Source organism: Hemicordylus capensis, chromosome 10 (assembly GCF_027244095.1).
Source record: "Hemicordylus capensis ecotype Gifberg chromosome 10, rHemCap1.1.pri, whole genome shotgun sequence".
In the NCBI taxonomy this organism is placed as follows: domain Eukaryota; kingdom Metazoa; phylum Chordata; class Lepidosauria; order Squamata; family Cordylidae; genus Hemicordylus; species Hemicordylus capensis.
In genome coordinates, this window is record NC_069666.1 from 1,849,295 (window position 1) to 1,873,469 (window position 24,175).

Consider the following 24,175-nt stretch of genomic DNA (forward strand, 5'->3'; position numbering starts at 1 on the left):
TTTTCTTCAGCTTTCATGCCTCTCTTGTCCACTCTGCTGTTCACTCGGAATGAAAGATATTGTTCTGTGGATATCATTTCAAAAAATGTATGCGCGCTTCCCGCAGGAGATTAATTCAAATACATGCACAGAAAGGAGCACGAGCACACACACACACACACACACACACAATATCACACGGGGCGGGGGGAGAGGGAGAAGGAACAATTGGAGTAACTTAGTCGAACAGGCAGCAGGAGACAGCAACTCGTAAAAACTCGAGATCGCCACGGCATTAAATTCTTCCTCATGAATAAATGAAGAGGTTCTAAGTTTACGTTGCATTATATATATATTTATTTATTTGGAGACGGAGACCAAAGTGCCAGTATAACTCTAGAGCGGCACAGCAATCTTATGAAAATGAGAGCAGCAGCGAGCCCCTTCCAGGTCATAGCAATTATTTAGAATTATGTTTGTGGCGATCTCAACGGGTATTTCAATTGCTCGGTACGTGTTCTATGACCAAAGTGGGCCACTGGTTAGGCCATGTCAGAAATCAAGGGCAGGTGGGCGGGAGTGGGTTAGAGGGCTGCAGCTAATTTGCATCTCTAAAATGAACACAATTAACATAATCTGCATGCCATTTTAATTAACACGGCTAATCTGCATATTTTAGCCAGATGTAATTAACATAATTTCAAGTTTTTACAAATGCTGCTTATCTATACATTTTAATTGCTTGCAATTAACATAATTTGCATGCAATTTTAATTAACGCTGCTAATTTGTATATTTCCATTGCCTGTAATTAACATAATTTCACATTTTCACAAACATTGCTAACTTGTATATTATAGTTGCATGTAATTAATATAATTTGCAGATAATTTTTCCATAAACACTAAGTTGTACATTTAAGTTGCTTGTAATTAACATAATTTATCTCTCTCTCCATTTTTTTTTTAAACAAACAGTGCTAATTTTCATATTTTGATTTCAAACAGGGCTGGAAAAAGCTGGCTTCCTACAATATAGCCCCGGTGCAAAATAAAGGAAGCCCTACAGTGGTTGCAAGAGCCATGCGTTATCCCAAATCACTCCCAGGACCAGTGTTCCCTCTAACAGGGGTTCCCAGATGTTGTTGACTATAACGCCCAGCATCCCCAGCGGCAACAGCCTTTGCTTGGGGATTATGGGAGTTGTAGTTAATAACGTCTGGGAATCCCTGTCAGAGGCAACACTGCCCAGGACCCAAATTAGTTGACCATTCCCAAGACAGTTTGCTAGCTATAATAAAAATACTGCCAAAGATGGGTAACCATGAAAAGCGCAACCTCGTGGAAACAGACTCCGAAGTCTGGCTCACACATGCAAATTGCTCCCCAGAGGATTCCAATATCAAGGGATGGCCTGCATGTGGGAATGGACAGATATCATCATGCCACACACAGAATGGTCCTTCCACCTTACAACACTGCAAACACCAAGCTCTTCAACTGAGTTCACACCAAAACCCTGTTCTCACCACATCTCCAGGCTACATGGATGCGTGTCAAGTCAGGGAGCAGTGCGTACAGCTGCATGGCTCTGTGCAGATACTCAAACAAATGTGCGTAGATCTCTGCTCTGCCTGTATTCATTCCCCCTGGGCATGGGATCTTTGAACACGTGAAACTGCTTTTCAGAGAGTCTGGTGGTTACAGAGTCTAACCCACTCTTGGTTACAGTGACTGGCAGCAGCTTCTTAGCCGTCTATCAAGGTCTTTCCCAGTCTTACCTGGAGAAGCTGCCAGGCACTGGAACTGGGACCTTTTGCAAGCGGGGACTGAGCTATGGACCCTCCCCAAAACACAGGGCGCTGCCTTGGACCGAGTCAAATTCTTGGACCATCTAGCCTAATTAGGCTCTCTCCTGCCCCGTGGCCTGATCTTCTTGACTGGAAATGACTGAACCTGGGACCCTCTGCATGCAAAGCGAGCGTCCTCTGCCATTGAGCTAAGGCCTCCCTTCATGCCATGAGCACTGAGCTCCAGTGTACCATTGCCAGGCGTACAGAAATCAAGTGGTATTCATGCCTCTGTGTGGACAGGGACCCCAGGGATGGCTTTTGCTGGTGCAAATGACTGAACTGGCACCGGCCTTCCAAAACTAGGGGAACTTCTGGACCGGATCTCCTGCCAGCGACCCAAAACTGCCGGGAGAGTTCTAGGGAAGGACGTACAACATCTTAATTACTTACCGGAGCTGTCTCCCTCCGAGGGATTAGTGGCAAGTTGACTCCATAGTTCTCATTCACTAGGCGCCGGTGGCAGTCGTTCCGTGGATTGCACATGATCTTCATCACCATGGAAAGCTTGTGCTGCAAGAAAAGGCCCTAGATGGACGCTACGTGGGATGAAAACGGGGAGAATGTCTTGCGGCCTTTGCTGATCCAAGCCTTGTGACATTATGTGCTTGAGATATGAAAGTGTCCCAGGCGCTGCGTGGCCTTGCCAGGAGTGCACCTGCACCAGGCTTATCGCAGCCCACCAACACAGAGCCAGCAGCACAGGAAGCAACCAAAATGGCTGCTTAGAACCCACCTAGAATCTGATGAAGTGTAAAGTGGCAGGAGATTTGGGCCAGCGAATCTGGCAGCAGGGCTCGGGCGCCTTAGTCCCAGCACTCCTGGGCCTGCTCTCAGGCAGAGAGAGCCATTGGCCTGATTTCTGCTGTGCCACAGCGCCACCCAGTTGATGGCCAGAGAAGGTACTACAGCTTCTCTGCAAAACAGGTCCAGGAACCAACAGGGGGCTGCCTGCCATTACACCACTGCTGTTGGAGGTTTGACTCTTCATTCAGAAGAATTTATTGCTAAATGAAGCCACATTGGCTCCTGCCCCTTGCCTTGCCTGCTACCTTATCTGGATTCCACCTTTGGCCTGGCTCTCATCGCGTGCTCGCCTGTGACACCTTGGGCCCTGATCTGCTGGCCATGACTACGTATCTAGGAACACAAGAAACTGCCTTATAGCAAGCCAGACTCTTAGTCCATCTAGCTCAATATTGTCTACAGTGACTGGTAGAGGCTTTCCTACGTTACAGGCAGGAGTATCTCCCAACCCTATCTGGAGATGCTGCCAGGGATTGAACCTGGGACCTTCTGCATGCAAAGCAAATGCTCTACCACAGAGTTATGGCCCCATGCTTCCTTCCTACTCCTCTAGACCTCTTCCAGATCTGACTTCGCCTGCTTCTGGCCCTTTTAACGGGCCACTTGTCTGCTTAACCCCACAGGGTCCCGACATACATGGACTTGCCTTAGCAGCCTTGGGGGCCAGCTCTGTTTTGCTTCTTTACCCAAGATCCCCTGGATGCTGAATAAGCCAGCCAGTCCTATCCTGGAGGCCCTGCTGGGCCATGCAGTCCCCTGGGCTTCTCAACGCTTGGCTGCATGAACCCGACGAGTTCAGTTTCTGCCCTCAGCAGTAGCAGCATTTGTGTCCCAGCCAAATTTGCCATGGAGGCTTTTGTTGTTGTTGTTGTTGTTTAAATCAGGGATTACGATTACTGGCTCAGTGAACCAAAACCGCTTCCTCTGGTTCAGCAGAGTCCATGAAGGTAGAGAACTTGTTTGGAAAGCGGATCAAAAATAAACAACAATTAAAGGAACGGGAATTCAGACTCTGAAGGGAGTGATGACCTGTTTTTATCTGGATGGAATGGATCCAGCTGTTTTGCTAGTAAAAAAAAATACTGTGGAATGTGGATGGAAATCCTAGGGAAAAAGTGTGGGCGGGGGAGAGAAACCATCTTTTTAATAGGCTCATCTTTGGCTAAATGAATATAATGCCCTCTGTTTTGTGGATATAAAAATAGAAGCAGCAGCAGAAGTTAACACTCAGGGTGAAATTATCCCTGTGTGAAGGCGCTTGGGTTTCACACAGAGCCTGTGTTTTAATTGTGCTGAAGCAGAGGCAGCAAAGATCTGGACTGGTATCAAGAGCTGCAATATCTCCCTGCAGCTCTCCCCAAAACATGGCTCTTAAAACACTTGCAGGTTTATTCCCCGTGGATGGATAGAGAGAATGCATGGCTGCTGCACCTGCCTAGAGCACTACTGAACTTGCGAGAGCTGAGGAGCACCCACCTAAAAAGGACCCAACACTGCTGCCCTAACCAAGCCCCAAAACATGGAGATTTGCCGACGTTTCTTTCCTCTGAACAATGTTTTCAGGTCCCAGCACCTGGGCTTTCGTGGAACTCAGAAAGGCAAATGCACATTCAGATTTCTAATCTGCCCTGCCTCCAGAAGCTGAGGGTAGAGACAAGGCAGCGATTTCTCAGCTGGGTTTCCCAACTATTTAATAAGAAGAAGCCTTTCTGCCAACGTGCCAGCCACAGAGAACAGCTGGCAAAACAGCTCTGCTTGCCATTTATTTTCGGAAGGGAAGTTAGGACTCTCGCAGGTGTCAGCAGATGTCGCAGCTACATGACATGAAAGGCCAGTGGGCTCAAGCCCCACCAGGGCAGGTCGCCCTAGGACGTGCCCCTCTCTAAACGAAGCTTGTCCGTGCATGTTGAAGCAGAGAGAGCGCCCGGCGAAAGAAGCACAGCTCTTTTGTGTGGGTATCCCCTCCTTTTTCAGTTCACTTCACTCGGTTCATTGGCCAAGTGAGCCGTTCTGCCCCAGATCTGCTGCCCCGTCCTGTCCCATGTACCTGAAGGTATCATCATAGCACTGCAGTCCTGAACCCCGCATTTCCCTACCATGCAGTGTCAAAAAGAAAAGTGTCACCCAGGATACTCCCATTTTTTGAGAAAAAGCTCAAGTTTTCTCGTTGTCATGTTGCACCAGTGCAAGGGGCAGGGAGGATCCCGGTACTGTGGATTTAGACAGCAATAACTATGTTTAGACGGTTAATATGGGGCCTGCTCTGATATCCACTTTCTGCCCTACACAACAGGCCACAGCACTGGGCCTTCCCTTGGGGACTCAAGAGATTCACTGAGATAGCCCATGGGGAAAGGTACAACAAAGCCACTGGGAGGATTAAGGGTTAAAATTGGCCTCAGACCTTCGAACCTGAAGACATTTGCAGTGATGGCTTGCCTCCTCGTCTGACGATTGCAGACATCTCTGGGAAGATGATTTCTTTCTGAGAAGTCTCCAAAGGGATGCCCCTGAAGCGGGGTGGGGGAGAGGATGAAATTGTACACAGATGTAAGGCCTAGGTTGGTTCCAGTTTCACTTTTCACACCTCTAAGAATTGAAACAGCTGCATTTGGGGCAGGAGACTACATTTGGTGTTTATTATCGTCTTCAATGTTATGAAATAGTCACAGAACCTCAAGGCATTCTAAGAGCACATAATTCAACTCCTGCCACACAACAGAAATCACAACTTAGACAAGAACTTCACCTAGTTCATCTTTCGTTTGTAAAAATGCCTCCTGAACCCCACACACAAACAAATTCCTTAACAGGAATATATATATATATATTGTCTACAAACATTCCTGTTAGAACAGATGATGGATATACAACTTTTTAAATAGCTGATTGCTGTGTATCTATGACATTGTGTGTGGCCGCATGTAAGATCAGGTCTGAGTTGATCTGAGTATCAGAGTTTTGCATTACTTGTACTATTTTTATTGTTTAGTTTGTTTCTGTGATGTTGAGTCAATGACCATAATAAAGCATTCATTCATTATATGTTTTCTAGATTTACACACACACACAGTCTCTCTCTCTTCCTCCATTTGTTAAGTAGCTGTTACACAATGTATTGGTTTCCCTGCAACAATATCCATCCAATTCATTCATTCATTCAGCATATTAAAATACCGCCCAAAACTCAAATCTCTGGGCAGTTTACAACAACACACATTAAAACAAAATCAAAACATTTTAAAAACAAGGATAGATTCTACGTCTAATTAAAAGCCTGGATGAATAAAAGAATGAATGCGCTTACCATCTGGAAATCTGTCTTGAACACAGGTCCACATTATCGATCGATGAAATAGTCAACACAGACTTGTTTATAGCATTTAAATACTTCTCCGCATGTTTCTGTTCAGGGGTGAGGGAGGGAAAAGCGGGCTATTAGGATGAAATCAGAGCTAGGTGTACTGACTGAGCCCAAGGGACTGGCCAAATGCTGGCCTTTGTTAATGCTGTGAAAGACATAAGCTCTACATTTTTCAGAGATTATACTATGTCTAAGGCAAAAGAAGCCGACTAAATGATAACTTCCCCAAAAGAGTGACAGTTTCCTATTCAGAAATGGGGTTTACACAGAGATGAGGTTTGGCCATAAACGGAGGAGGAAATCCTGATTCAGATTTCAGGGCTGCTCCTTCTGACTCTGCTGGAAGACCCGCTTTTGAATTCGAATATGGACTTCCAAAAAGCCCTGTGCCTGATCCAACAGGGCTGTTCTTGTGAATATTTGTATATCGCTTTTCAACATAGATACAAATAAATAAATAAATAAATAAAATGGCTCCCTGTCCCTAAAGGGCTCACAATCTAAAAAAGAAACATAAGATAAACACCAACAAACATAAGATAGACACTAGAGGGATGCTGTGCCAGGGGATGGATAGAGGCAGTTGCTTTGCCCCTGCTCAATAAAAGAGAATCACCACTTTTAAAAGTTGCCTCTTTGCTCAGTTAGCAGGGGACAGGGGACTTTCTGCTTACCCTCAGTTCACTCTCTGTCCTTTCAATAGCAGCTTCAAGGCTCTGAATAGCCACCTCTTCCCAGTCATGGCTGGCATCTTGTAGTTTCTCCTTCAGCTTCTGAAGATCCTCTTGAACCTAGAAAGTTATTTTAAGTTTCCAGTAAACACATGCATCACCAGACAATACAAATGTATTTCACCAAGATCAGATGCAAAGCAGATTTCTTAAAATGCAGCACACAAATGCACCTCCTCAGGGACTTCTGCAGTTTTATGGGACACAGAAACAAGAAGAGAATGCTGCATGTGTAAAACATTCCCCAGTGAGATAAATTTCCTGCTTTCTATCTCATCTTGTCAGCAAGGGTATCATGGGAAGCTTTGTCAAATGCACTTGCTGAAATCCAGATCTGGGTTTGCCAGATGAAAACCTGTTCCACAGCAGCCTGATTAAATGTGCTGCCCAATCCAGCATGTTTACTCAGAAGTAAGGCCCACTGAGCTTACAACTGTGATCTCAGGTACCACAAAAGTTCCTAGGAGATAGAATAGCTAGGGTTAAATCTGCTCTTTCTCTGTGCCCATGCTGAGCAGAGGCCACTCAGATTTGCACAGAGAAAGGGCCAACAGACACCAAAATCTGCAGAATGGGTTGGGTCAAAGGTGCCATGGAAAACATTTATTAAGTGAAATAGAGAAAGGAATCTTTGGGAAGTGGGGACAGAGGGAGGAAGCACGGGGCTAAAGACTCACTGCAATGATGCTTGTTTCAATGTTGTTTTTAATAGATGTTTGCTTTTATGTTTTTAAAACTCTGTGTAAGTATGGCACTTAAACAGTGAGATAAGTGTATTAAATATGTTCAAAGTGCAATCAAAAAGCAGAGTTGGGAGGTGGGTATGAAGTAGCAGGAACATTCTTCACATTGTTATCCCACACATTATATGTCCTACTTGATCCTTGCAACAACCCTGTGAGATGCCATTTGCACCGAGTTCTCCCCTGTCTTGACACCAGTGCTAACCATTATGTCCCACTGCCTCTCATCAAAGCCTTTTCTCTCAGCCTAACCTATCTCGCAGGGTGGTTGTGAGATAAACATAACCACTGCTATAAATATAACCACTACATTGCTTGGGCTCCCTGGAGAAAGAGCAGGATATAAATGTAAAAATAAACAAATAGTTTCAGTGTAACTGAAAGAACTCCCATGTTCTTCCCCACCCTCCTTTCTGTCTATTTTCTAGATAACAAGTGCCTTTGGGCAAACTGTCTTCATGTTCTTGGTAAAGAACTCTATAAAAGGGTGACACTATTTTAGCACTCCCATATTCTTCTGCTGCCTCCTTTCAGGGTATTTTCTAGACTGTAAGTCTCCCTGGGCAGAGACCTCTTCACTGTTAAGCACTAGGTATGTGCATGGCACTATTTAATGATGGCAGTCATCATCATATGATAGTAGGGTTGTTGCCCCAGGAATCTGAACATACTCTTCAAAAAATCTCCCCATCTCTGGTTGTTTATAAGCGACATCTGAAAATGCACCCATTTTATCTGGCTATGTTCTTAAAGTTTTATCGATAGTTATTTTAAACAGATGGTGCTGTGCAAAGAGTGAGAGGGCAAGTCTCTGCCCCCCACTCCAGGGCTTTGTATGATTTTATATTTTAATTGCTGTTTGTGTTTTCAGTTTGTAAACCGCCCAGAGATTTTATATTGTGAACCACCCAGGAATTTTTTGTATGGGGTGGTATATATAAATGTACTGAATGAATGAATGGATGGTATATAAATACAATAAATGATAAATAAACTATCATTAACAAAAAACAACAATAAATATTTACATACCGGTTTTCAACAAAGGTTTCCAAATGGTTTACATAGAGAAATAATAAAGAAATAAGAAAAAGATGGATCCCTGTCCCCAAAGGGCTCACAAGCTAAAAAACAAAAACATAAGATAGACACCAGCAAGAGTCACTGGAGATACTGTGCTGGGGATGGATAGAGCCAGTAACTCTCCTCCTGCTAAATAAAGAGGATCCCTGCATTAAAAAGGTGCCTCTTTGACCACTTAGCAGTTTTTATCAATAATATTATTGATAATTTTATCAATAGTTTTTATTGATAAAAACAACAGCAGCAACAATGATGATGATGTCAGTGCAACTGAAATAATCCCACATTCTTCCCTGCCTCCTTTTTCCTGTCCTTTCTCAACACCTAGATTGCAAGCCGCTCGGGGCAGAGACCTGCCCTCCCGTTCGTTGCAAGGCACCGTCTCTCCCCCCCCCCCGCATACCATGGAGCAAAGGATCTTGGGAAGTATGATGCGAGGGAGCTTTTGGCGCAAAGGCTTCTGGGAGTTTGGTCAAGCAGCTGCCTGGCTAAGGGAGGAAAGCTGCCGTGGCTGCCGCCTTTCTCCGGTCGGGCGGGCGACCCACCTGGGCAAGGGCGGCCCCTATCTGGCCCCCCGGCTTGCTCTCCTCAGCCATGGCGCCTCCCGACCGAGGGTCGCGCTCCTTTCAGGCCGCTCCGCGTGCCGCGCCACGTGACCACGTCCTTAGCAACGGGACGCGCGGCCTGGGCGGGACCACTTGTGCCAGCCTGGGGGTGAGAGAGACAACATTCAAGCTTGTGGGCCGCGCTCTTCTTCGTCTCCAAGGCCGGCAGAGGCAGAGAGGCACAAACGCTCCCTTACTTCACCTCCCGGCCCCTCAGCGCAAAAGGCTGAATGAACACACTGGTCGACTCTCCCTGCACAATTAGAGTAATGGTATTGCCTCCGTGGCCGGAAGGGGCGAGGCCTAGACCGGAAGGGGAAGCGCACGGCCGTCTTGGCAGCGCCCGAGTGGGTACCATGGCCGTCCCCTGCGCCCTGATTACGAGCTGCGCCGCGGAGTTCCCCGGGGAAGAGCTGGTGAAACGTGAGTCGCCCGCCCCCTGGATGGGGCCCGCCGCGCGGTGACGTCATCTCCCGGCGCTGTCTCTATGGCAACCCTTGCCGCCGCCCCTCCCCCTCGCACCCTAGCCGTTTTCCACAGTAACCTAGGAATCTCTAGGCGGGCCCTCGGTCTACTTTGCCTTATCCCCAAAAGCCGGCGGGGATTTAACCTCGGGACCGCTTTGTCAAAGTCAGGTTGCTCTCCCTCCCACTTCAAAGCATCAGAGGGTGCACCTGAGCGTATACAGAGTGCCTGTCGCCCCCAGATGGGAGACTTCATAAAGGGGACTCTTTTCCATGCCAGGGGTGCAATCACCTACACAGGAGGTTCTCAGACTTGGGTCCCCAGATGTTGTTGTACTATAACTCCCATTGCCCTCGGCTGCTGTGGCCTTTGCAGCTGGGGATGATGGGAATTGTAGTCCAAGAACCTCCTTGCTGGATCAGGCCCAAGAGCCCATCTAGTGCACCATCCTGTTTCACACAGTGGCCCACCAGAAGCCACTGGGAGCCTACAGGCAGGAGTTGAGGGCATGCCCTCCCTTCTGCTGTTGCTCCCCTGCAGCTGGTATTTAGAGGCATTGTGTCTCTGAGGCTGGAGGTGGCCCACAGCCACCAGCCTTGTAGCCATTGATATCCCTGTTCTCCATGACTTTGTATAAGCCCCTTTTAAAGCCATCCAAGCTGCTGGCCATCACCATATCCCATGGCAAAGAATTCCATAGATTAATTATGTGCTGTGTGAAAAAGTACTGGAGAGCCCCTGATCTATACTATAAACAAGAGAGAAAGAGAGAGAATATGTAGCTCTAGGTATGACCATTATTAGTCTGTTATTTGTATCTTGCCTTCAAAATATAGTTTCATAGATAGGTGTACATTTAAGACTGGGAATAAACCCGCATGCAGTATGTCAAACAATAAAATGCAGTGCAATAAAATTTACTCAAAGTGCAGAGGAAGCTGTTGCAGATTTTAATTGCCCATGGCCTTGGGAAGCCAATCTTGGCTAAAAAGCTGGGCGTAGTGCATTAGGAGGGTATCTGAGGCTCATACTCCACCAGGTGGCTCTCCAGACACAGAATTAAGCAGCTCTGTTTGCATAGCCACCCAAACAGAGGAGAATAAATGGGATCACTTTAAAAAAGACACTTGATGCTTACACCCAAAATGCAAGCTGAAGACCAATTAGGAGTGGTGTCAGTTTTGGAAGAAAGGCAACACCAGAAGGGATGTGCAGGGGTGGCTCTGAAGTTTTAATAGCTCAGCTAGAGGTAGCATACTGAGAAGAACATTTCTTGTTTAAAGTTTTTCCTTAGATTTCACACAGCAGCCAATTGCTAATCTGAGGGGGAAATCCAAAGTTTTGCTCCTACTGGGTTTTTTCCTGCTTACCTGCCGTGCTGCTTTAGCACAAAGCCAAAAGCACAGAACGCATTCCCCATGAAGGGATGGCGTGGTGCAGGGTTTCCTACACAAGACGTTTTGTCTTTGAGGGGAAGGACCGTAGCTCAGGAAGAGCATGAACTTTGCATGCAGAAGCTCCCAGGTTCAGTCCCTGCTGACTCCAGGTAGGGCTTGGAAATGCCTTTCTGGAAACCCGGGAGCACTACTGTCAGCTGGTGTAGACAGTACTGAGCCAGACTGACTATTGGTCTGACTTGGTATAATAACAACAACAATAAATATTTATATGCCGCTTTTCAACAAAAGTTTCCAAAGTGGTTTACACAGAGAAATAATAAATAAATAAGATGAGCCCCTGTCCCCGAAGGGCTCACAGTCTAAAAAGAAGCACAAGATAGACACCAGCGACAGTCACTGGGAGTACTGTGCTGCGGGTGGATACTCTCCCCTTGCTAAATAAAGAGAATTGCCATGTTAAAAAAGGTGCCTCTTTGCCCAGTTAGCGGGGCAACTTTCTGTGCAGCCTATGGGGTTAATTGCTCAAGAGCACAGTGTCTCCAGCAGTGTTCCCTGTAACAGGAATTCCCAAATGTTGGCTACAAGTCCCATAATCGCCAGCCAAAATCCATTGCAGCTGGGGATGCTGGGAGTTGTAGTCCACATCTGGGAACCCCTGTTACAGGGAAAACTGGTCTCAGGCAATTGTTCACTCTCTTGTACGTGGGAACAAGAGGTAGGCTTAGCTTGGCTGCAGAGTGGGGAAAGGGCCAGCATGCGCAGATCCTCCAAGCAACACTTGGCCAACTTCTCTGGCCATAGGTTAGACAGCCCAGAGGCAGAACCCCCGATCTGGATTCTCTGCCTTCTAGCCCCAGGGGTGAGAATTATTCAGTTCACAGGGAAAGGTTTTTCATATAGTTGTTTAGCTGCATTCAGTTCACAAGTTGCAGGCTGAGCATTGCATTCAGAATGAATTCTTAGGCCAAGCCCCAGCTACTCTGGATTCATCTGGATCCCTGTTGGGCTGGAACATTCCCACCAGCTGTTGTATGTCGCTCCCTCTGTACTTGTGGAGATGAGTATCTGGGCTTGCCTGCAACAAGTCCAGTTTGCAAGAGTAGGGTAGGAGAGTGCCCAAGGGCTGACGGAGATTCTGTGAAAACAACACAAGCCGCAGAGGTTGGCCTTTGAGGTGCGCCGAAGTGTTGTGGTCTCCAAGTGCGTCAGTTGATTTCTCAGAGTGTTTTGGATGCAAAACCACAGGCCCTCCCAATGGTTAGGAAGATCACAAACTGAAAAGTGAGCCGTTCTCCTGAGGCACCGCCGCTTCCAAACCCACACACTTCTGCCATTATAGGAGTTTTCAGGAAGGACTCTTCCCGGGCCAAAAGCGAGTAAGGACTTGAAAGCTTATCCTAAAATGAGCATGTTCTCTGCAGCTAGATATAGAAAGGTGTCATTATTGTGGGAGGATGATGTGATATTTGCATCGAGATGTGACCCGCTTTCGAAGGAAATTTCTGAAACCCAGAGAGTCCAAATGAATCTGTTCCGGGTTTCCAAAAGACTTGTGTGCTGCTATGCCTCTGAGTGTGGGGTGGAAGTTGAAGCTGGAGCTGCACAGTACAAAAGTGGTTGGCAGAGGGGCAGGGAGTTAGGCTGGAGGCAGGGTCAGCAGTGGGTTTGGAGGGGGCGAGGTAGGGAGGGATGGTGGTGGTGGGCCAGGACTTCCATCTGCCCCCAGAGTGGGCTGCTGCCACCCTAGGGCCACACTTCCTCTTGCCTCTGCATTAGCAATGGTGGGGAGTAGCTGGTATTCTTTGGCAGCATGGATTTGAGCACATGGGCTTCCTATTGCTGACCTTTAGGCTAGTTGCTAATTTGACCCCTTCCCTTGTCTGACAGAGTTGGGCCGTTCTCACGATCCAAACAAGATCTGCCCAGGTTTGGGAGCTGTCTGCATTCCCAATTTCTGCTCGTCTGTGAGTGTGGGAAGACAAGGGAGCTTGCTTGTGTGCTAAGCTGCAGCTGGGCTAGTGGAGCACACACACGGCAGATTCCGTCCCTGGCTTCAGAGCAAGGCAGTAGGAAAAGGTCTGCTACCCAGCTGGGGCTTAGCACACAAGCAGGACCCCCACTTCACACTCACAGACAGTCCCGAGCCCCAAAGAAGCAGCCGGTGGTGGTGGTGATTCGTTGCCATGCTTTTTTGCTTAACACTAAAAGAACCTTACAGAACTGGAAACAAACAAGAGAATTACATGCACACACTGCAGAATACTAAAAGCAGCAGTACAATATTCAAGCCAAAACAGCCGCTGACATCAAAATTAAGAGCTCAGAGTTTAAAAATTGATTATAAGCTGGCTGCATTTTTTACAAAAGGTTTTTAACAAATGTCTGAAGGCAGGGAGAAGGAGCCACATGGAGCTCCCCAGAGAGGGCATTCCACAGTTTTGGTGCTACCCCAAGAAGGCCCTGTCTGGTGTATTCCCCAACGTGATCTGGCACAAAGGTGAGACAGAGGGCAGGGTCTCCAGAGCCGATCTGAAGGCAGGCTCCTGTGGGAGCAGGTGGTTCCTAAACCTGCAGTAATCTGGCTCCAAGTCATTTAGGCCTTTGAAGGCTAAAGACCAGCACTTTACACTGAGCTCAGAGACAAATAGGCAACCAGGGAAACTGAGGTAGGGGTGAGGTGACACGCTCCAGGTTTGGGGCCCCAAACAACAATCCGGCAGCTGCATTTTGGCCCCAGTTTCTGGACTGTGTTTCAAGGCAGGCCTACATAACTCTAGGCCACTTGGATGTCCATGGAAGTGGCAGTGAAAACAGAGCAGAAGTGAAGCCTCTGGCAGTTGCAATAAGGCCCCTCCTGCATTAACTTCTCTTTAGGAAAGCTTGTGCAAAGGCACTCTGCGGGTGGGGAGATGCTTCTTTTCTTGCCCCCTCTCCCCACACCTCCCAGTTCTCCCTTTCCGGGCAAGGGCTCTCCAAGGAGAGAAAGAGGCCTGGAGGTTGCTCTCTCCATGTCTTTAGGCCCCTTCTGTTCCTCTTCCAGGTATCATTGGGACAGAAGAGCTTCCAGAGGTTGTTTCCGAAGGTGGGGGAGCTCGGTTTTACCCCTGGACAATAGACAACAAGTACTACTCGGCTGACATCCATCTGTGCGTCGTGCCAAACAAGTTTCTTGTGACAACCGAAATTGCCGAATCCGTGCAAGCCTTCTTGGTTTATTTTGACAGCACAACAGTGAGTGCATCTGGGCTGCTATAGCTGCCTGTTTTAAGTCCTCTTGACCAGTGTAACCTTTTGCCCCTGGAAAGCGCAACAGGCTAAGGACTAGACAGGCCTCTTGCCCCCTCCCCCAGCTGCTATTTTTGGGAACCTGACTGTGGCCATGTCCCTGCCCCTGAGCACCCCACCCCAGACTTCTCTTAGCCACTCTGCATCTCATCTCCTGCCTGACCCAGGGCCTCTGGCCCCTCGGTTCCCTGTCTGCCTGCTCCAGAAAGTGACTTGAAGAGTGTTCCCTCTAAGGCGTGCACACTTGTACCCGCTCACAAGTTTTTTGATGTCCCCTCAATTAATTTTAGATCCCACTCAGGTTGAATCAGGAAGGCCCCACTCTGAATGTACATGGGCACAGACTGCCTTGATACTGCTGCCCAAAACAAAACTCCTTCTGCACACAGATGAAAAAAAATAGAGGGAACACTGGACTGGAACCCCACTCCTAGTCTCTGAACCTGGCTGCCAGGCAATCAGAGAATTCCTCTTCTTCCCAAGCCTCCAACTCTTACTCTCACAGCACTGAAGACAGTTAATACTGTAAAAGGCAGCTGGAGATTAAGCCAGCAACCTCTGTGTCATCTTTCAGGTATCTGGGCTGGAGAGCATCTCGGGGTGGCTTCCCCTTGTAGAAGAGTGGCTACCAGAAGTGATGATCTTGATCTGTGACAGAGTCTCTGAAAACGGTAGGCAGTAAGATCACAGTCTTGGTTGGGTAGGCATGCTGTCCGGCATTTCCCTTGGGGTAAGCGGAGGGTCTGATGGCATCTTAGCAGTCATCGTATCACTTTCAGGCCCAGGTAGATGGTGAGGGTGGGCTGCTTACCAAGGTCACTTTGATCACTATCACTGTTAAGGCATCCATAGCTTAGGACAGCCTCGGTGACTTTTCTTTGGCTCCAGCAGCAAGGCAATGGACACTTGACAGGACGTAGTGATGGACACTTGTGGGATGGGGGGTGAATGGACTTCACTTTATCCACTTTACAAGTAACCAACCTAGCACGAAAGAGGGCCACATGGGACAAATAAAGATTGGGTTATATAACTCTGCCTCTGAATATCCTAGGCTAGGCACCGCAGTTAAATCTCTAGGTGCCATGGCTTCCTGGCACCTGGGATTTGTCAAGTCCTGTCTTAGGGCCACATGAGGTGGTTGCTTTTCTGTATTTAATTTTATATGGCCACACACTGACCTTGCAGCCCTCCTGAGCCATTCACTCCTAGTCATTTGGGAGAGAAATTGGCCCAGACTGTAAGATGTGGGACATGAGGCCTCTGTGCGTGCAAAATGGCGAGAGAAGCCATCTCGATGCCATTGAATGCTCAGCCGCAGCAAGGACTGGGCTCCATTACCTGCCACCGACTCAGTGCCTCGGGTTGGGAGAATTGTGCCAAATGGGAGTTTTACAAGCACTGGAGCCATTAGGCTACTGACTTGAAAGAAAACTTCCTACCCCTCATTACTGCAAGGGCGAGTTTCTGGGCAGAATGGTGCAGTGCCAGAAGGGCCTCCTTCATGGTGGAAGCTCAGACAAGAAAGGCTGACCTGAGCAGGTTCTCTGTGTAGGGTTCAAGACGTACCGCTTGCAGTGAAATGAGGAGAGCCCATGCCAATGTGTCTTGTTGGAGGAGCTCTTTGCAAAGAGAAGCGTAACTAGAGAGGACTCTGGGGAAGGCCCACGGTGTTGGCAGAAGGTCCTGGGTTCAGTCCTCAGCATCTCCAGTTGCTGGCAGAGCAGGTCAGAGAGGGGCTTCTGCCTGAGGCCCTGGAGAGCTGTGGCCTTGGAGAGTAGACAGTACTGAGCAAGGGTCTGATGCTCAGGAGAAGACAGCTCCGTATATCCATGCACAAGAGCCCTTGTGGTTAGAGGGCTGAACCAGGATGGGGGAGGCCCGGGTTCAGATCCCCACTCCACCATGAAGAGTGGCTTTGGCTCAGCCTCAGGAATCTCTTGGGGCTCCTACGAGGAGCCAGTGGGCGTGGGACCTTTTTTGCATGTCTGCTGCCCTGAGCTGCCTGAAAGGGAAGATTCCTAAACCAGTCTAGCCACTTTCTGGAAAGCCAAACACTCTCTGCTCCTTTTAGGCATCAGCCGACAGAAGGCACAAGAGTGGTGCATCCAGCACAGCTTTGAGCTGGTGGAGCTCAGCCCAGAGGAGCTGCCTGACGAGGACGGTGAGTGGTGGCCTTCTCTTGGAGCCGTGTGGGGTTTTGTTTCCTTCAGAATGAATGTCATGCAAGGCCTTGACTTCAGGGAAGGGAGCTGCAAGGGGCCCTCTGCTTTGGTTTCTGCAGAAGGGCAGACAGGAGGCAAATGCCAACAGTTCCGCTCATGTTTCTTCTCAAGGTTTCTTCCCAGGCCCAATGCCTCTCGCCCCTCCTCATTTCCTCCCTCCAGTGTTAAGAAAAGAAATGCCTGCTGTGGTGCCTTCAGTTGGAAACAGCAAACTGCATGTCGGGATTATGCATGGCCTGCATCCAGTGCTGCTGTCGGCGGCGTGGGGTTGCAAGTTGGCTGCCACCACTTCAGGATGCAGTTCATAGTCCCAGCCTCTCCAGATGATTAGTTCTAAGGACTACGGATACTCCATTGAAGGGGCCCGGCAGGGGCGGTGTGTGTGGAACCTTCCAGGTGACTCAGTGGTTTAAACAAACAGTAGAGCTGAGTCAGCTGAATGGCTCCCAGCCTTTTGAGAGCATCTCCGTTTCTGCAGCTAGTTTTGAGTCAGTGCTGGAGAAAATCCACTCCTACGACTTGGACTGTTGATTCAGTAGATGGTTGCCCCAAACCTCTTGTAAAGGTGATCAGATAGAAGTTGTGGCTAACAGTTCGTGGTAGTTGCACGTTTTAAGAAATCCTTCGGTGTTCCTGCCATTTGGGAAACTGAGCCAGCTTCGAGGCAGCAGGGGCTGACCGAGAATTCAACTTCATTATGGCCTTCATTCCATCCTCTCTCGTGAGCATCCTACTAAATCCTGTTAACACATGGCAAGGTGTACTGATGCCCCTTGAAGCCCCAGGCAGAGATCTTCAGGGTGCGAGCGGAGAAATGACTGTGACAGCCTGGCTGAGGTTCATGTCAGGGTAACTTAACCTAGGGAAAATTGCACAGCACACTTTAGCATTTCTTTTTTTAACACTGCTGATACTACTTGTGGTTAGCTTTTATTCAGTAGCATGTACACACTGTGCAACTTTCCATCAGCTCCTACCTAGGATCTCTCCTAGCCAGCGTCCCCAATCCCTGTTGTATTTTCTCACCGCCTCTTGGTTCAGACTTGCCAAGGATGACCCAAACCAGGCTGATGGTTATCGGGTGTGATCAAACGTCTCTTTTCACCTTGCACCAAAACGTTCACCATCAGTTATACTTTTGAAAGTGGTACTCACTCCAGTTAAAAAAGAGAAAAGTTTAACTGATCCCAAAAATGTTAAGGAATAATGTAAAGTGATGCTTATCAGTATAACATCAGAAAAAGGTCTTCAGAAGCGGAAAGGCACTTTTTAAAAAAATCCTTGTTCCTAAAGGCCTCTCTGTTTTTAAATTAATATACTATATTTATCTGAATCCAAGACTGCATTTTTTCCAAGTTCTTTGCTGTTAGAAGTTAGGGGGTTGTTGTAAATCCAGAATCCTCTTCCTTTTGGTAAATAGAGGTGCAGGAGGACCTTGATATTTGCAGGGGTTCCATTCCCCACTGCAACCGTGGCTATGGAAACCTTGAATATTGAGTTGTTCAGGCTGTGGGAGGGGGAGGGGGGTTAGGTTCCCGGTCATCAGGAAAATAATCCAAAATTGGCCAAATTTTGGGGGGAAGTTCAGGGGGAAGCTGCCTACTGTGCTTCGCTGGTCCCCTTGAGTTGAACTGTGCCTCTGAATGGCTGGAAATTGGCCGAAAATCATGGATTTAATTTTTAAAAAATCAGAGCCATTTTGAGACTCCCAAACACAAAATGATGACTGGAAATGACCTTCTTTCTGAGTTCATTCCCAGCCATCCCCAGCCCACAGATATACAGAATTAACCCCTTATTTTCTGATTTCCCCCACATATACCGAGATCAGGTGTTAATTACCCAACCACAGATGCACGAATCTGCAGATGTAGAGTCTGTGGATATTGAGGTTCTACTGTACTGTATAACCTGTATTTAAGCTTTATATTTTCAGAGGGTTGACTTAAATTCAGAGTCATCTTTCTATTCAGGAAAATACGGTACACAGGATGACTAAATGGAGAGTCAGACCCAAATGCTGTGCATCCTGCTTCTCAGCTTAGTCTTCTGAATCCACATGAATCTAATTCTGAAGAAGTCCCTGTGAAAAGTACATCTCCTCCTCTTCTCTCTCCCTCTCTCCTCTTTAGATGACTTTCCAGAATCCACAGGAGTGAAACGGATTGTCCAAGCACTGAATGCCAATGTCTGGTCCAATGTGGTGATGAAAAATGGTATGGGGTGTGTGTGTGTGTGTGTGTTTGTGTGTTTGCTCTCTGCATTTGAAAACCAGGGTGTGTCTCTGGCAAGTTCAATGCCATAATTGACACGTTCTGCTGCTGCATATTGACAACTCACCCACTTTCTCGGCAAACCCAGCGTTTGGCTTAAGCATGTGTTGCAAGCGAAAGCTTATTGGGAAATGGGACAGCCATCCCTCAGGCCCTCTCCTTGCAGTAAAAAGCCATTGTCAAGGGAATCCTGCCTGTTGCCCCATCATGCTGGCTTTCTCTGCCGCTGGAGTGTTGTGTACTGCGCCGCTGTTCCTCTCTCTGGCAGAATTGGCACTCAAGGCTTTTGAGGAATTAAAGCTCATCCAAGCAGAGCTCTGGCAGCCCATTTGTCTGCCCCTGTCAACTCCAGCCCCCAAAGTGGCCATGAAGCTCCCTCCGGCACGCCTTGCTTTGCCACCAGACCTCCTGCTCTGAGTCCCATCACAGAGCGATGGCTTGAAGTGCATCTCCTAGAATAGGGCCTGAAATGCTTTGGATCGGAAGAGACACCTGGCTGGGCTGATTCTCTGATTGCCTGGGATCGGGTGCATCCTTTGCAGAGAAGGAAAAGGAATGTGGCCAGAAGGGTCATATAACTGACCGGAAGATTCTGGCCCAGTTTGGCCTTGCCGTTCTGTTTGAGTGACGTTGACATGGCGCTGAATACTGATAGAAGTGGAAAGTGGCATTCACTCAGTATTGAGTTGCTGTGCTCTGTGATCTTTGCCTCCTTCCTTTTAGTTCACTGTTGTTTCATGGCTTGGCAAAGGCAGCGGATGTATTGAAGTGGTGAGGACAGAGGGAGGGGTCCCGTTCTCATTGTCGTCTGCCTCTAAGCAGAATGCAGCAGGGACCATAGCTCCGGGATGGAGCGCCTGGTTTGCATACAGAAGGTTGCAGGGTCAGTCTACTCTACGGCATCTCCCAGTAGGGCTGAGAAGGACCCTGCCCGAGACCCTGGAGGAGCTGCCACCAGTCAGTGCAGACAGTGTTGGGCTAGAGGGACCAAGGGCTAGATTCCGTAAGTGGCATTAGTGACTAAGACATGTGGGAATATATTGCTTTGAATACACTTCTTGCTAGTCAGTCCCTTTAAAAGAAAAATAGATTCTAAGCTGATCTTAGGGATGATGTGAAAAGTCAATCATCTTGTGGTCTCCAGAGGGGAAATAACAGTTCTGTGCACTTTCTGGTTTGTGCAACCTGCACTCCACGGATGTTGCACACCATAATGGAACCAAAAATGTCATGTCTCCTATTCTGCTAGGGAGGGAAATTCCCCACAAGCCACAAGTTGCAAAAATAATCAAGAAGGCAGTCAAAGGCCTTCCAAGTCCAGTTTCAGGACTTCCAAAGTGGTCCCATTGCAGCAAACAGTGGCGGAAGTTAGCTGCCCCAGAACTTGAGGGAGGGTCTGCATGGCCCCTTAACATTTAAACATGAAAAGGAGCACGTTAAAGGGAAAGCCCTCTTCAAGGAAGGATGCCACAGTCTTCTTTTAGGCAACATCCTTTGCTGTGCAGTATCTGAGGCCATTGGCAATTGTGTAGAACTGCCCTGAACGAGGCTTCAGCTAGTTTTCTTAGCAGAGGGATTTCTTTCTGTAGGAAGAATTCTGGCCTCTTGAGCCCCTCTCTGCAGTGCAAGTGGCACCATGCGATCATTTCAGTGGGTGCAGCCCTTTGGCTTTCAAGGGGGGTAGTTGGGGTAGTGGAAAGCCCTTTTGGCTTTCAGGGGGGGTAGTTAGTTTGGCTTTCAAGGGGGGTAGTTTGGCTTTCAAGCCAGGAGAGCGGGCAAGGACAGAAGCAAGTCGCCGTCTCCCCCACTAAGTTGAGTGCCTGCCACAAGCACCTTCTCTAGAAGGGAACAAATCTTTGCCTGGCTTGCTCAGCATTTGCGTCTGGCTTGCCTGTCTAGGAGCAGTGGGTCTGGGCTGCGTGTGAGGACAAAACATTCTCTTTGGGTGTGTTCACGGGATTTTAAGCTGGCCCTTCGTATTTAATCTGTTGCTGCCCAGCGGAGTTTTTCGCATCAGTTGAAGACGTTAGCCCAGCTAGGAAAACCAGGTGCCTTCACGGAGATGCAGCAAAGCCGGCTCCTTCCTGCGAGGTCGGGGTTTGCTGCGCTCGGGCTGCCTCGGCTCTCTGCCGCTCCTCTTTCCACTCGGAGGGCAGCCTCCGCCTGTGCTGGTTTCATGTGGCACACAGACAGCCGTCAAGGAAACTCTTCTGCCCTTTGAATGGGCTCCTGTTCTGCTTTCTCCTTGCTCAGAGAGCAACTGAGTCATTGGCAAAGGCGGGCTGCAGCTAGCCACACAGGTGGGAGGGGAGCCTCGGCTTCCTGCAGCTGCTTCTCCCACTCGAATCGGAGAGTGGCATGTCAGCCCGCAAAGACCTGATGAAAAGGTAGTCGGTGGAACAAGCCTGTCTGTCTGTCACTGCCTGGCTGGGCTGGGGCTGTTTCCGAGGAACTACAAAACGGCTCCCCGTGATGCCGGTCTTCTGCTTCGTGTGGCCACTCTAGGGAATCGGATCTAGGGAGGATTCCAGGAGATCAGTTCTTCTCCTCCTTCTGAAGGTTGGCCTGGCGACTCCCCTGCATGTGAAGTGCATCTCCTTCCAAGCCAGCTCTGTAGCAAGGAGTCTCCGAATGGGAGCCTCGTGACCAGCATCATCTTCCTGGTCTGACCGGGGGTTTAAGCCTGACCAGGCTTACCACCCCTCCCTAGCAGAAGACCATGAATTTTCACCCAGCAATTCCTCCCTGCCCTTAACCTGCCTGGCCGCTTGACCACTCCCAAAGTCTCTCTGTGTAGCTCAGTGACCTAACTTGCCGAGTTACCAGCTGCCCTGAGAGTTCAGCTCTCCACCTGACTGCACGCCATCACCCTGTCAGCTCCCCCAGGTGGGTCCACAAGAGGGCAGCTCAGAGAGAGCCTCCCCCCACCCCCAGCAACTAGCCCTGGCTAAGGAAGATGAGGTGTTCAACTAACAGCTCTTTCTTTTCAGATGTGAATCAGGGCTTGGGCTTCCTTGCTGCCTTGGCTGGCGCAAATCACAGCATTGGGTCAGAAGAGAACAAAGCTTCAGAAGTAAACAGTAACTTTTTTTTAACCCCCCCTTCTCCCCCCCCCCCGCTCCATTTGTCAGTTCAGCTTCCTGCCCTTTGGTCTTGCCTCCTTAATGGAAACTAACCTCACTTAGCTTCAAAGGCTCCATCTCTTTGAGGGATGCTTGTTCATCTTCTCTGGCATTCTTGTCTTCCACCAGAAGTTATCCATGACCTTATTTCTCTCCGCCCACCCCCCGCTTATCTTTTATGGCTACAATTCTAGAAACAGAACCTGTTTTTAAAATGTAAAATAAGAATCCAATTCCAAAGTTGCTGAATTCTTTGCCCCACTTTCAGACCCCACGCTCTGCACAATTGTCCAGGTATGGGAGTATCCCCTGCCTTTCCTGGAGTTGGGTTGCATTTTGTCAGCTGCTAGGCATGACATGTATTCATTTTTATTTATTTAACATTTATATTACCACCAAAATAAGCATCTTGAGGCAGTTTACACAGGTTAAAATGCAAAAGGGTATGCTAAAAGGGTTCATTAAAATAATGAACCCTTTTAGCATGCCCTTTTGCATTTTAACCTGTGTAAACTGCCTCAAGATGCTTATTTTGGTGGTAATATAAATGTTAAATAAATAAAAATGAATACATGTCATGCCTAGCAGCTGACAAAATGCAACCCAACTGTAAGGCTTCATCAAGTCCAGGAAAGGCAGGGGACATTTTAAAAAAACAACAGCTGTTCAGAGCAAAGTCTTGCTTCCTGCAAGGTACCCGAGAAGAGCTTTGGCAGGAGATCTCGGTAGGAAAGGCCTCCTCAAGTCCCCGGGACATCATGGAGGGAGCCCAGCTCTTGCACCCAAGTGGTTTAACCTCCTTCATGGCAAGAGTCTTTCACAGCCACCCCCGTAAAAGCTCACTATGCAGTTGAGGCTTCATTACGTAGCTGATTTGGATTTCCTCCATGCCGTTTGGCTTCTGTGGCAAAATTTTAAAATGCAAGCAGCCCTTTTTGGCCCAAAGAACTCCCTTAAGCATCAGTTTGGGAGCTTGTGGCCATTCCAGTCTGTGAAGGGCTTGCCACAGTTCAGACTAGCGTTCCACACTTTCCCTCCATGTAGATCTTGCCATATCTATGGCGAGGTGCCGTGGTTAGAGTATTGGACTAAGACCGGGGAGACCCGAGTTCAGATCCCCTTTCAGCCATGAAACTCACCGGGTGACTCTGGGCCAGTCCCTTCTCTCTCAGCCTAACCTACCCCACAGGGCTGTTGCGAGGAGTAGCATGACCATGAACACCACTCTGGGCTCCATGGAGGAAGAGTGGGTGGGATGTGAATGAATCATTCAAATTAAATCTCTAACTTCATTCCCCCCACTTCTGCCAGCCCAATCCCTTGCCAGTGGAGAGAGCAGAATCTGCAGTGGATGTGGGAGACGATGCGTCTGGTACAGACGGCTTGCACACGGACACAATTGCTGGTGAGGGATTTCTTCGTTGGGTTGAAGCCGTGCGAGCAAGGCCCCTCTCCTTACTCGGACCAGCCTGTCCCAGGAAGCGGTTGGGAGACGGCATCTTCGCTGTCTCTTCGCTCTTTGTGCAGTAGAGCTTGTTACAGTTCAACTTGTACTTGTTAATTTTGGTTTTAACTGTGTTTGTTTTTAGTTTCTGTTTCATCGGTTTTATATTTTTATAGCGTATTGGTTTTACTGCCATGGTTAGCCTCTCTGAGCAGTAGTGTACTGGAGGGGCAGAGTATAAATATTTTAGATAAATTAGTGTAAGTATAGTATAAGTAGAACCATCAAGATCCAGAATTTTTTCGTGTCTCGGAATCTTTGCTCTTGCTCAGAAAAAGCAAGAAAAGATAGACCTGATATAGATCCGCTTTGCTCTTGTGTTTCTGGTAGATTCCATGCTGGATGTGGATATTCAAGAATTGGCCAGTCTCACTGCAGGAGAGGGAGACCTGGAGAACTTTGAGCGACTCTTCTCCAAACTGAAGGAAATGAAAGGTACCCTACAGCCTCCCAGCATCCAAGCCCTTTGGCAGTCCTGTGGCCATTCTCCCAATCAGGCTTACTGATGCCACAAGGTAGTAGCATCCACCCTAAACATGTTTGTTCCAGTGGGAGAGGCAGCAGCACTTGAGTGCCAGCTTAGAACGACATCCATGGACCTGCACAGCTTGTTCTCATGTTTCAGAAGGCCTTCTGGAGGCATTTTATGGCATAACAAATGTGCAGCTGTTTCCTCCAAGACACAGTCCTGTCTCTTATAAAGCAGTTTGTTTAGACCATCTCTTCCTGGGCTGGGTTAA

The 24,175-nt window shown here is 48.2% G+C and overlaps 2 protein-coding genes across 8 annotated transcripts in view; one reads left to right on the top strand and one right to left on the bottom strand.

The window, feature by feature from the left end:
* The window catches only part of IQCH (IQ motif containing H), a 78,921-nt gene extending 69,499 nt beyond the window's left edge, over nucleotides 1–9,422 (bottom strand). For 3 of the 6 annotated variants that reach the window (XM_053273216.1, XM_053273217.1, XM_053273221.1), the window contains exons 1-5: nucleotides 9,102–9,227; nucleotides 6,674–6,790; nucleotides 5,943–6,040; nucleotides 5,040–5,145; nucleotides 2,222–2,341 (exon numbers count right to left, since the gene is read on the bottom strand). In XM_053273216.1, the coding sequence (XP_053129191.1) occupies nucleotides 2,222–2,341; nucleotides 5,040–5,145; nucleotides 5,943–6,040; nucleotides 6,674–6,790; nucleotides 9,102–9,152 (492 nt within the window). In that variant the 5' untranslated portion in view covers nucleotides 9,153–9,227. Of the gene's footprint in view, nucleotides 1–2,221; nucleotides 2,368–5,039; nucleotides 5,146–5,942; nucleotides 6,041–6,673; nucleotides 6,791–8,959; nucleotides 9,265–9,358 lie in introns of those variants that run through there. The other 3 variants (XM_053273215.1, XM_053273218.1, XM_053273222.1) reach the window with 3 other exon arrangements.
* Nucleotides 9,266–24,175, top strand: part of AAGAB (alpha and gamma adaptin binding protein) — an 83,894-nt gene continuing 68,984 nt past the window's right edge. Inside the window, exons 1-8 of one of the 2 annotated variants that reach the window (XM_053273227.1) lie at nucleotides 9,266–9,584; nucleotides 14,067–14,257; nucleotides 14,886–14,982; nucleotides 16,386–16,475; nucleotides 18,669–18,752; nucleotides 21,800–21,882; nucleotides 23,243–23,336; nucleotides 23,766–23,870. In XM_053273227.1, the coding sequence (XP_053129202.1) occupies nucleotides 9,392–9,584; nucleotides 14,067–14,257; nucleotides 14,886–14,982; nucleotides 16,386–16,475; nucleotides 18,669–18,752; nucleotides 21,800–21,882; nucleotides 23,243–23,336; nucleotides 23,766–23,870 (937 nt within the window). In that variant the 5' untranslated portion in view covers nucleotides 9,266–9,391. The remainder of the gene's footprint in view (nucleotides 9,585–14,066; nucleotides 14,258–14,885; nucleotides 14,983–16,385; nucleotides 16,476–18,668; nucleotides 18,753–21,799; nucleotides 21,883–23,242; nucleotides 23,337–23,765; nucleotides 23,871–24,175) is intronic. The other variant, XM_053273226.1, reaches the window with a different exon arrangement.